This window comes from Cyprinodon variegatus, unplaced genomic scaffold (assembly GCF_000732505.1).
Source record: "Cyprinodon variegatus isolate N-32 unplaced genomic scaffold, C_variegatus-1.0 Scaffold709, whole genome shotgun sequence".
NCBI lineage: Eukaryota > Metazoa > Chordata > Actinopteri > Cyprinodontiformes > Cyprinodontidae > Cyprinodon > Cyprinodon variegatus.
In genome coordinates, this window is record NW_015151162.1 from 288,195 (window position 1) to 301,977 (window position 13,783).

The 13,783-nt window shown below is 37.0% G+C and overlaps 1 protein-coding gene across 1 annotated transcript in view; it reads left to right on the forward strand.

Annotated features, from left to right (window-relative positions):
- The window catches only part of LOC107097594 (voltage-dependent calcium channel gamma-4 subunit-like), a 27,574-nt gene extending 19,036 nt beyond the window's left edge, over nt 1–8,538 (forward strand). The window contains exons 2-4 of the mRNA XM_015394797.1: nt 2,804–2,887; nt 5,682–5,822; nt 6,101–8,538. Of these exons, the coding sequence (XP_015250283.1) occupies nt 2,804–2,887; nt 5,682–5,822; nt 6,101–6,627 (752 nt within the window). The 3' untranslated portion in view covers nt 6,628–8,538. The remainder of the gene's footprint in view (nt 1–2,803; nt 2,888–5,681; nt 5,823–6,100) is intronic.
- Nucleotides 8,539–13,783: the final 5,245 nt, after the last annotated feature.

The window sequence follows — 13,783 nt, forward strand, 5'->3', positions numbered from 1 at the left end:
TCCCCAAGGGGATGGGTTAAATGCCATTTGCTGTTATTAGATTGTGCAAACAATTTCTGTCAATAGGTGGTAGTGGCTTTGGCTATGGGCAATATAAGTAGATGGATGCTAAGAGCAAAATAAAAGGAGAATGTGAAAAAGTTTGCAAAACATTAAGTGGAATTCATCTGTCAGTTTTCCTCATACTGCTATGCATGAAAACATGATGCTGACAGTAGGGGGATGAGGTTATGTGCTTTATGTGAGACTGCGCTGCATTTAATCCCACCTGAGAATTTAAGATTACCTCCTGCATTTATGGCACCATCAATGCAAAAACCACCACTGCCAGTAGGACAGCACACATGTAGCTTTCTCCTGTGACTTTCACAAGGTCGACGCATACAGAGGAAGGGATGCTTAATGATTCTTCTTTTTACAATCTTTCCAGAGTCCTCTGTCATCCCTTATGGTTAATTCCCAGTTTACCCCAAAGGTTTTCTAAAAATACTTTGATGGCTTTCCAGCAAATCCATCATTGTAACATACCTGGAGTGCCTATGACTTATCCTAGCTGAAGTTCAAGAGATCACACCCCTGCCCTAAAATGATCATACTGTGCAAACAGATTGACAGAGGATACTCTGGGCCTGCACTTCATCTTGCAACATCATAATCACCCTGCGACATGCACAGGGACGTGAAGACACTAGGTGGTGCTAGTGCACCTGCCCTTATCCCCTCTGGACAAAAAAATGCCCTCCTGAAATATTTTTTTGTTCTATTTCCTATTTTAGTCTTTGTCCAAAAATACCGTTTGTGAATTTAAAAGCTTATCAAACACAAGGTCTAAATTTTAGTAATTTTGCTCCACGAGACATGCAGCATCACCTCAATAGAGCCTTGCCCTGGTGAAGGGACAGCTAAGTATCCAGGTAACTAAACAAGCGTATTTACCTTTGTCTTTAATGACCTCTACCAGGTGCCAAGGAAAATTTAACAAATTTAAGCATCTCATAGATGTAATTATTGGTTAGCTATTATGGTCCCTGTCAAGGCAGGGAATCCCTGATGACACCTATTTAACTCATGTCTTTTCTTTCGACATCTACTGCAATCAATTTAACTTTTGTCTGTTAGAAATTTCATTTAAGGGCAATTATTAGGCTAAACGTAAGGCCAAATGATCACAATTTGTAAAAGAATACTTAATAAGGTTCTATTAATTTAAAGTGTGGCGTGTAGATGAAGTTGCATTTTAAATTTCCGTGTTTATTGACAAACAACTTGTACAGCAATAAATTACCTGAAAATATGTACTATTTTTTGAAAAATACCTCTATTTAACCGTAAAATTTGCCAGGAAAAATTAGATGCTCTGTCAGTGGAATGAAAGTTTCTAACCTTAAAATAAGATTTTACATACTATGCGATTAAAATAAGATAATAGAGTTAGTGATTTTTACATAATTTAAATGCAAATCTTTGTTCATCTGTCCTATGTACCCACTTAAATCAAGAGAAAATGTGTTTCCTACACCTGATAACTCAGAGCAGTGAGTTCATGTATATCCTGTTTCTTTTTTATGTTTTTTGTGCTCTGGCCTTCAATTGTGAAAGATAAACTATAAAAAAAATATTCTATTGTTTTTCAGGTTTGTGTATATATATATATATCGGTGGATTTGAAATTGTTATTTATTTAATTGACACCAATGTTGCATTGCTACCTGTCATTAAACATCAGCATCACTGGCAATGCAGCATCTTCCTGTTTTAGTGGAATTCAGCTCACACCATACACCCACCTTCACCTAGGCTATGAAGCAACTAGAACTTCTAAGACTGGAGTCCTCCACAGGTGTGTTCTCTCTCCAACTCTCTTAAAACTCTTGTCATTGGTCTCAGCTGCGACAAAAGGAGGAGCACAAGGAGAGGATCAAGCAGGAACTGTTCTTCCTATGGCAATCATGAAATACAATCTTCCAGAGAAATTTTTGGTCACCTACTACTCAGCCATGAGTCTGTTTTGTGCACAATCACCTCTGTGTGGTTTCACTTATCTAAAACAGGACAGGTTTGAACTGTAACAAACATTTCTGAACAAAGGATCATCACGACTGATCCTACATCCCTGATCTGTACAAACCCAGAGCCAAAAAAGGAACAATTTGCATCTCTGTAGACCCCATATAACATGCTCAGAAGCAATTCAGTTTTTTTTTCATCACGTTTGTGTTATGGAATGTTAATAGCAAAAACGAACTGATAGACATGCGATTCATTTTTCCAGACTGACACTGTTGACCACAATGAATGCCTGCCACTTCACCGTCAAGGTAGCCAGCTACTGAGCTAGAAACAACCTTTAAGTTACTGTTACAACCTCCATTTATCTTTTTTCTTTTTTTTTGTCTAAAAAGGGGGTTCCACATGCACCATGACCTGTTGCTACAAGAAAGAGTGACCAATTTACATAAAGTCATAAATTAGTACTTGACAGGAACTCTTATGAAACTAGAAATTGAAGTTATGATTAAAAAAAAGTTAAAATATAATTTTAGGGGTGCAAGTTTTGTATTTTTGTTAAAAACAATTTTGTCTGATTATATCTCTGTAAAAGAATTTACATAAAAGGAGGATTTTATTTATTAAAAGTAATGAGAGATTTTTCCAAGGCTTTAAATATTAATTTACAAGAAATTTTAATAAATGCTAAACTAACTTCACATCCAAATATAATATGTTACCTACATTTTGCCCTTTTGAAATGTTGTGGTTATTGTTCTGACTGGAGACTCATTCTCATTACTTTGTGCTGTAGGGATCAATCAAGGCAGCTGTTACAGGATCAACCACTTTCCTGATGACAACGACTATGACACAGATAGCTCTGAGTATCTGTTGCGTAAGTATAACTCACTCAACCTACTATCTAAAGTCTAACCTATTACCTAAAGATAGTTATTCATAGACCCGATTTTAAAAACAGGCCAAAACATGTCGATTTTTGGTCTTTTTTATTAATATACATTCTGGTTGTCATGAAATAGAGTTGATATCTCATGATAATCTGTTAATGCACAATAATTTATGTTCTAATTAAATCCGCATGGCTTGGAAACACTAAACAATTGAAAGTAAGAACAGTTAATTGATTTTCAATCATCATAGTTTTCTAATGTTACTTAAGAAAAAAACTCAACAACTTTGAAATGTTTTTTGCACCTTTCTTGCCAGATCTCTATTAACGAATTAAAATAACATGTTACTTCAAGATTAACCTAAATATTGCAAATGATATATAGATATATACATTTTTTCTACCTTAATCACCAACCTCCTGATGCACACAAACACATAAAAAAACACAAACATATTTTACTGTATGTCCCAGTATACTTATGAGGACTTTGCATTGAATTCCATTCATTTAGCACTCATTTGTATGAATTAATCCAGACCTTTACCCTAACCCTACCCGTAACAAACACATACCCAAATGTGTTGCATGGCCTGTACATATATATAGTGCTTTTTCAAGGCATGAGATTACCAAAGCCATTTAAAAAACATTTAGTCATTCACTCATCAGAACTCAATTCACACCTTAGTCCTAAACCTAATCCCTAAACCAAGAAGAGAAACTTTCCTTATTGGGACCAGTAAGCGGGTCCCCACAAGTACCTCTAAGTCTCCACAATGTAGCATATTCCTTGTAAATTGGTCTTACACTATCCCCATGAAGTAACAGTTACATTTTCATACACATATCCCCTGAATCTGTCTCTGAAAGAGTTAATGAAACATTAAGTTTATTTGAAAGCTATCCCCTGATGTTCCCTTTGAACGATAACAGAGCACTGGCCTATGAATTTAATATGACTAATGTTCATATGTCCCTAAATCTTTCCAGATCTGGATGTTATAACATGTTTATATAAAAGACAAGCATTAAAAAAACCCTGTACCTTTAGATGTTGACAGTAACAACCTTCATTTCTACACCAGAATAGCAGCCATCCATCCACAGAGATCACCCCACATTACCACCTTCTAGCAGGTTGGAGGGGATGAGGTAGGAGGATGACAGCACTTCTCAGGATGAGCAGCAGTACGCCTATGACAAGACTATGTGGATGTTGGAGTTCATAGAGGATTCTAGACATACCTTAGCAGCTATCTTAAAAACACAGGTGCGGGCAGTCAGGACGAATGTATCTATAATGTTAATCACAATATAAACATGCAAGATCACACATGACTATTTTTCTCACCTTATGATAAATGGGACTAAAGCTTTTTTATTTCGGGTCAGTTAGTATTACAGTCTTGTTTTTTTTTTCTAACTTGCAAAAAGCTTTTTTGAGAACTTTTTACTCTTCTTTAGAATAAGGAGTTTATCTGTTCTGGAAATATAATATGAAACTCTTGGAAAGCCAAAATCATGATAGCTTTGTGAGTTTCTTTGAGACTTTACTACACAACAGGGGTGAATTGCAGAGGCACACTCTGTGTTTATTTTAAAAGGTAAATAAAAATCTTAACATACAAAAAAAGATGAAGACAAATCATAATTCACAGTGTAACCAAAATTTTCTCATGCATTTATTGAAATATGGGTTGTTTTTGTGTTCTCATCTCTTATACCACTGTTAATACACGACTAATATTCAGTTTGTATCTTCTTTGAAATAACAGCTGAAACAGTATCTGACTTGCACACTATAACGGACATAACAACTTATCATTTTTTGGACACAGTCCAGGTTCCCTCCATTAGCCTGACAAATAAAAGAGGGCTGAATAGAAGACTACAATACTGAATAAAGCCCATCCAACCTTGTATGCGGAAAATGATTCATTTCTTCCACAGTAATTTTCATTGAGCACTCTTATTGCAACCCACGACTGATTAGCCAAGCTTTGTCACAACAAGGATTCAGGGGATAAACAATGTGGAGTTTTCCAAATATGGGAGTGAAACAGGGTGGAATTGAATAGATTAGGTATCCTAAATTAGTTATAGATTCTATTAGTATTTTCAAACACTAAAGTGCTTTGCAAAAGTCTTGATTGTCATTCAATGTTCACATTTTGAAAAGAGAGGAAAATTATACGTCTTTTCTCTCAAACAAAACAGAAGTGTGTACTGTATTTATATTCAACCCTCCTTGGGTTTCGAAGAGCTTTAAAGAGTTTTGTTTTTCCTGGAGTTATAGCAGTATGCTTTGTGAGATATGTCTTTATCACCTTTGTGTGACAAGAAATTCAGCTTATTCTTCTTTACCAAATATGATGTAAACCAGAGGTCTCAAACTTCAGTCCTTAAAGTGCAGTTTCCTTAAACTTGCCACTCAAATGAACTTATTTTTTGGAATCTGCAGAACTTGACTGCAGGAGATAATTCATCCATTTGGTTCATGAAGCAGGATTCTGACCTCTGAAGACTAAAAGTTGAGACACTTAATCTGAACTGTTTCCCTGGAGAAGTTAGTTCGAAAGCATGATGCTGTAAGCAACAATATTTTGAATCTTATGTTTATAAAATGACAAAATGTAAAAAAAAAAAAAAAAAAAAAAGCTAAAGGGTCCAAGCATTTTTACTAGGCGCTTTAGCATACACATAAACCCGAAATCCTAACTGTTCATTTTATTCAACATAATCTGATGCAATTCCAACTTCTTTGATCTCTTTGCAGGTATAGTTCGGGCCTCAAGTGTGTTCCCCATCCTGAGCACAACTCTACTGATGCTCGGTGGGTTGTGTGTTGGTGTAGGCCGACTTTACAACAAGACAAACAATGTACTCCTTTGTGCAGGCATACTTTTTGTAGCTGCAGGTAAGATGAATGAAACGTTACACATGTTGTCATGCTTTTTAAATAGCTGCAATTATGTGGGCTGGGATATAAATAAAAAGAAGGCAGCTTGATGGGGGACTCATAGATCCTAACTACAGTTGGTCACAAATCTCAGTAATTGGCTAAACTAAGAGATAAAGGATACTCCTACAATTGTTGGTTGATTAAATATCTGCATAGGTTTCCTCCTTGTTGGTAAAAAGTCATTGTTTTTTTTTTTAGGCAGTAAGTAATTATTCCTATTTACCTTTTATCAGGTCTAAGTAACATCATCGGGATCATTGTCTACATCTCAAGCAATGCTGGGGACCCTAGTGACAAAAGAGATGATGACAAGAAGTACACTTACTCTTATGGTTGGTCTTTCTACTTTGGCGCCCTGTCTTTTATTGTGGCTGAAACAGTCGCCGTACTTGTCATCAACATCTACATTGAGAAGAACAAGGAGGTCCGCTGGAAGGCGCGGCGCGAGTTCATCCGCTCACTCTCCTCCTCTTCACCATACTCAAGAATACCTAGCTTTCGCTACCGCCGGCGGACGTCCCGTGCAAGCTCGCACTCCACTGAGGCCTCTCGGGAGAACTCCCCTGTTGCTGGTATGAAGGGGGCCCCGTCTTCCAGTGGGCACTTGGATGAGCTGTCCATGTATGCTTTGGCAAGGGACAGTGTGACTGAAAACACTTACAGCCCAGAACATGAGGGCAGCTCTGAATTCCTGCAGGTCCATAACTGTTTCCCAAACGATCTAAAGGACGGAGTAAATCGTAGGACAACGCCTGTGTGAGCTGGAAAATTAAAGGCTCAAGGTTGGACTGAACAGTGCATAATCAGTAGTCTAGTGTCCTGGAGCAGCCCGTGATGTGAGAGAGAGTCTTTTCATTTTTTGAAAGAACCAAAAGGAAACAAGGAGTGATAAAGACAAAATACAAGCCATTAACAAAAACAGGAGCAAATGACTTGTTATCAGAACTCATTGAAGCAGAAGAGAGTTACCAAGGTCTGTGCTGTAGCCAGTTCAAAACTAGTTTTAATTTTGAGCTGTTCAGATATGAGCAGTCTGTTAATCCCATTTAATGTTTCGCATAATTATTCCTACCCTTTGTGGCTAAACTTGAGAGTGAAACCTTGAGCTTAGCAATGCTTACAATTCAAACAACATGGTGCTAAATGAAACATACTCTTGAATGTTCCATTTGTATGTGACGTTATCTCTAATTTCTCATTGTACCCCATGTTATGCTCTAAATACAGCCTTGACAGAGAGCCAATGTTTTTACAGTATTATATCCTTGCTAAACTGTGATGTATTGAATGTTTAGTATTTAGGCAGATTTTTTCTCTGTATTGTTTCACTGTAATCACTGACCTCTCTGAAGTTTGTCAGTGAAAGGGGCATAATTTTAAAAAGTGCTAAGTGGTTGCAACTGTGTAAGACACTGGTATTGTTCCCCCACCATCTCAGATGGATGCCTATTAAGAAAGACAAAAAGATCATAGGGGAGCTTCAGCTTGAAAAACACACATACCTACACACAGTACATGTGAGGACTTCTTTTGGCTCTGAACAGAGCCTTGGCATCGAGTGTTTAACAGATTATTATCAGAGCCAACCAGAGAATTCATGTCTGTCTCTCAAAGTGTGTGCGTTCAACTGGCCGGCTAGCCTCTCCCTCATCAAACAGAGGCCTCACACTGAAGCAGAGGGAGTTGTGTGGAACTGCGTCTCCCAAGGATTTGTCCTCACTTACGAGATATGTGCTGTCCTGCAGGTTCCTGACTGCTCTGTCTGTTAGTTTTCTCAGGAAATGCAGCAAAGACATGGCGGGTTGAATGCTTTAAGTCCTGCATCTTTATGGTTGTGATATGAAACTGGATCGGTGGCGGAGATGAACTTTGAGACAAATAACTGAAGAAAAGCAAAAATGCCATTAAATTCTTTAGTAAATACTGTGAGTGTTGTCTGAGTACGCGGGCTCAGTTGACCAGTTCTTTGCTTTGTGGAGACACTCCCTACTATCAAGCTGAGCACATGTAAAAAAAAAAAAAAAAAAGCCATGAAAGTACATCTTTCACTTTTATATTTAAGTCTGAAAAAGTAATGTTTGCAATGTAAAGTTGTAAATAAAATATTAATTAAAAAAACATGCCAATGTGAAAATTCAAAGCATTATTTGATGTTAAGATTGTCTCAATAATTAAACTTGACAAGTATGACAATGAACAAGCATTTTTATATTCTGCTAAAACTAGTATTTTCTGTTATGAGTCAGTGATTCTTATATGTATTTTGTTTTGTAAGGTAAAGTACAGTGAGTATGTTAAGGAGAAGAAACTATATTGTCCATTCCATGTATGACTGGCAGCTGTATCTAACTATGTGTGCTGACACCGATTTATGGCTTATTATATAATAAAGCACTTTGTTCCTTGTCATCAATTAGCATTTAAATCTGGAGGATTAGAAAGGAAGGTAAAAAAAAAAAAACATAGCAGAGCTCACACATGTGCTCCCTGTTTTAACTGAAGAGTTCATTTGTTCACTTTGTGTTTAGCACCAATCTAATCTTTAATGTAAAGGTAAATCAGTGCCTTTTTATGATCTACTGTTTTTCCCATTTTCAGTGTTCTTAGGAAACAAAAGAAAATATTTTTCACTAATGTATAACCCCTACATACTGTACTTGGATAAATAAACATAATCAGGGTCATTGTGTGGTTGTACTTTGGTTTCTTTTACAAATATGGGGTAGAAGTTCATAAGTTATGTCAGTGGGTGGTGGGAGTAGATGGAGCTTTTTTTGGAGTGCCCAGTTTCCTACTATAAAAAAAAATAAATCTATATATAAAAAAAAAAACTAAACCAAACATATCCCACCATTAATATAAGCCATATGTTTACTGAATTCATGACATAAGTTTCTTATTTCCTTTACTGGAGATGATCTTAGGTCTACTTACCCCCAAAAAAAGTATTTATACATTTGAAAATAGTCAACTTTGAAATATTTTCTCTAACTCTACAACAAAAAAGAGTCCTTGTAATTCTTCGTGGCTTTATTCAATACATTGAGAAGGTTTGATATATTTTTAGGTAGCAGAGGTGGGTAGAGTACCCAGAAATTGTACTCAAGTAAGAGTAGCACTACTTTAAATGTTCTTTACTCTTAACAATAATATCAGATTAAATGTTTATAAATGATGCTGGCAAGCACACTTTATGTGCAATTCCTGGCATTTTAAAGAACCAAGAGCCTAAAGAATAAAAATAAATGTCATGAATATAAAGGAACCAATTTGTGCAGAAGACAATTGTTTTTCGACATAAAACTTAGAAAACCAATCCATACATTCAGAACTGTGTATATGTTAGGACAAGGTAACAAACTCCCACTGTTAATATCTGCTGTTAACTGTATGTTTATCTGATTTTGGATTAGTTCAAATTTCTCACAGAGGGCTGAGTAGTCAGAGATTTTACTCAAGTAGTAATACTCTATAAAAATATTACTCAAGTAAAAGTAAGGCGTACAGTGCAGTAAACTTACTTCTAATTTTCATTAAAGTAAATGTAACTGAGTAAAGTAACTAATTACTACTCATCTCTGCTAGGTAGTAACCCACCTCTCCGTCAATGCATGAAGATGCTGCTTGTATCCTTCAAGCTGTAAATAATCCTTCCTCTCATAGAGGACACAAACATTAGCCGATTCAAGCAGTTGTGTGTTTGTGTCTTGCTCAGCTAACAAGTTGACAACTCTGCCTTTGGTCAGCTGGGTCAGCTTGTTAAGTTACCATTTTGTAGTATCACAATTTATGTATTTAATTAAATATGTAAATATAATACAATTGCAGTGACATTGTACAGAACGCTACAACTGGCATTGAGTAAAGGGGGGAACCTGACAAATTGTTTTTGCTTACATGTAAGGACAAATGATGATGAATTGACAATTAGAGGGTGCTTCAGTCTTTCTGTAAAAATATTCGGCTGCCAGCAGTAGAGATAGGATAACATGTAAAGGAATGGGTAACATTATGTGATGAGATTATATGACTTTATATGGGAGAAGTTGCAAGAATGGTTGCCTGTTTCTATTTGGCTTGAATAGACTGGTAACCTACTTACCAACCCAATCAATAACCCAAAGTATAAAAAGTCATGATCAGGATTTGCTGTTTTTGTGCTCCAGCACCTTAGTGGAGCTTTTCTTTCCATGGAAAACTTCTGCTTACAGATGTTTGGGGCTGACCTTTTCATCTGCTATGAATGCCTTCTGCGTTTCTCAACATTAAATTTCAGCTACAACCCTCTGCCTTGTGGAAGAGTTTACATTGTTTGTCAAAGAAAGAAGCCAGTCGCCGTTACACTGGAGGCTGCAACTTTCACAACCAGGAAATCTGATTGGGTTTCATGATTTCATATTGGCAGCTGAATATTTTGATCAACATTTAGTTCATTTATTCTTTTTTTGTATCAAAATAATCTATAAACCTTGCAAATAAATCAGCAGATGCACCATACATTATAAATGATATCAGTCACAGAGTAAATCTGCATAGAGGTCTAAATAGAATAAATCTAAATCTAAATAGAAAAAATCTTAATTTCTTTATAAAGAAAGTTATAAAACCGGGGTCTAATTTTACTGTATTTTATTTCTATCCTGCAAAAAGGAAAGCTATGTACGTGCACTTAAAAATTAAAATTGTTCCTCATATAACAAATTATGTTTGGAAAATTATATTTTCTAGCAGACAAAATAATAGGGACACTCTTCCACTGTTTGCTAGAATAAATTTGCAACATTCACTCATATTTGAATGTGAGAGGGATTCCCTGGAAACACAATTTTTATTTTTTGTCACCCTGAAGCAGTCTAAATGGGATAAAAATTCTGACTTGGTTCAAGAGATTACATTTCTTATTTTTCAGGACCTTTTTTTTCTTATATTTCAGACAGATCAGGAGGATTTCCTGGGACGTTTGGGAACATTATTATAATGATGCAAGCATCATCTGATACACAGCAGAACCAATGGTGAGCTTTCAAGGTCTAGCTGCAACAAACCATCCCCCGAAAATATGTAGAAGATCCCAGCTGTCGTACTGTGTCCTAACTATTAAAATTACTCTATAGTATTGTGTCAAAATTAAAAACCACGCCATAAATTGGGAATGATCACTCCGATGAGATTTCATTTCAATCATCAAGGAATCTAAACTGTAAATCCAACCAGGGAAATCATCCTGTGATATAAACGCCTAGTGTAGCAATGCAATCAAGGGGCTACATCATCCCTTTGTAATCTTCATCTAATTTAATTGTTTTCAATCTCTCCTTATTTACTCACAATTCACCATCCCACATCACCTCAGCCTCATTTAGATGGGTAGAGGAAGTCTTTGCGTCCAAAGAACAAATGGTCGAGGTAACCGCCACTTAAATGAGGATGCACTATGATTGATCTTGTTGTTTTATACAAGTAGACTGACAAGATCCTCATACAAATGGCCTCAGGGCACGTGCAGTCTAATTTAATAAGAGAAGGGTTGCCTGTCATTAGCGAATGAGCACAGTTGGGTACCTCTAAAGGCTATGCAATCTAACGTAGGGTAAATTTAGCTACCAATTAAGGCTGTGTTTTATTGCGGGATAATAGTTGTCAAGGGCGGGGAGGCTTCCAGCCACTATAAAACAATATCTGCATTTAGATCCATTCCGGTTCCCATGAAGAAATGAAGCACTTGTCTTCTTGCAGACAGCAGAAAAAAAAACATTTGCTAAATCGGATATTTGTTTCTCTACGCATCTCCTACCACTTGGCTGACACTACTAGATCCCTTTGGTATAATGCCTCACCTTGTGGGTGGTGTGTAACTGTCCAAAGCCTCGACTGTTGCTAAGAGACAGCTCCAGGGTGTTCATTCTCACCACTTGTCATGTTGGTTTTAGTTTTTGGATCAACATGCATAATCACATGGAGAACCAGTAAACTTTAAAGTTTTATTTATGTATGCAACAAGAATCTGGAAGTGGAAGACTGCAGAAAGTCGGTTGGTCTGAGGGGAGGAAGCAGACTGATCAGGAAGGACTTCGTTGATGATGACTGATTGATTTGATTACTTGTGAGATGAAGGAGAGGTAGCGTGGATCTGTAGGGGTTTGATTCAGCAGGCTTTGCAGACTGTACCACAAAGGTCCAGGTGTGTGTGAGTGAGATCAGAGAGCATTAGTACTTGCAAGAGATGTCGTATTGTAGAGCGGGAAGGCAGATGAAGACTGAGAGCTGCTGCACACAGGTGAGGTCTTTTCCTTGAAGATCAGAGACAAACTGAGGTTCACTATTTGTCATCAAGGGTAATCATCCAACAAAAAGAGATGATCCTTCACCTCCTTATATATATGCTAGTCGTGTTGATTGAGAAAGATTCTCAGGTGGGCAGCAACATAGTTAAGCCCAACCACCAGCAAAGATCTTCTCTCTGACAGCACACTCACAACAAAAAAATAGCAGAACCCCAGAGACCCTAACGTCACTACCCACAGGGAGTCCGTGAACAAATGACATAGGTCAAGGGGTAAGCCAGGCAACACCAAAAGACACTATTATCGCAAACTAAAAGATGAGTGGTTACTTTCACTGCCATGGTGAAGACTCTGCCCTTGGCTGGAGAAAGCTGTACTGGAGAAGTAACTGTGATGATGAACACAAGTCTTTCTAATAATCCATCAGAGCTTGATAATGTCAGGAGTATTTTATACGAACCATTTTGGATGAAACATGATCCATTGTTATCTGGCAGTTCTGAGATGCCTTTTTCCAGGTCAATTTTTTCACACATACACAAACAAATATACCCTTTTAAAAAGAAAATACAACGATAAAAAAAGATTCCTCAAACAAAATGACATTGGAGTGCTGAAATGCTTCTTGTACTTAAACACAACCATCAGGTCTGACTCTGAAGGGGAATATAAAGGATGCATGGTTTTCATAACTCTTATTATGTGTTAGTCTTTTGGGGTATATCCCAAGCAGCCTTAGACACCCAGACACTGAGAATGTTGCCCAATTTACCTTGATAAATACCTAAAGTTCAGTCAGATTAAATGGGGAGTGTTTTCCTTAAACTATGTTTTACTTTAAATATCTCAAAGTTTAAAGTATAAAACCACCCAAGCTGTGTTAGTGGTGTCAGAGCTGAAAATGGGCCAGAGTCCTGTCTAAAGTGGGGCGCAGTGGTTTATAAAAAGCTTGTCCATTTATGCAGGAGTTTTTTTTTTTGGCAGGGTGTTGATTGTGCTTTTCAGATCTATTACAATTTAAGCACATTATATGTCTTGGTTAAGCCCCTGCTGGCTGCTCACTGTGGAAAGCTCGGCTGCCCTTAAAAGTTCTGTTTTTCTAAATACTCAGGTTAGATTAATCTATGTGCAGGTAAATAAAAATTGTAATGCAATCTAAAATTACATAAAAAAAGGAAAATATGAGACTCTACAGGTTCGAAATGAAAGCCCCTTTTCAGTCATAAAAATTAGGCCCAGCTGCTGGCATCAGATGGGTCTTTTGTTTCAAACCTTGATATATGATTGGCTGAGGAGGTAGATCAGCCATTTCAGACATCAACTAATAAAGGGAATCCTCCCCCCTCAGGAGTCCCATGACACTAGGCGCTTAGACAATTGAACAAGATTGGACTAAATAAGAGTAAGAAGGAGGGTAGATATGACAGAGAATGTTCCAGTTAAATGATGGATTAAAAAGGCTTTGGAGCATAAATGAAATATTGAACATGGCGTCAGATCATGTGGATTTGTTTCTATCTGATGCCTTTTATGTTGTTACAGCTGCAGGGAAACGCTCAGGATCCACAAACTATGTTGAAGCCTTAGAACAAAGAGCCAAAACTTACTCTAACACTAATCCAAATTGTGTTG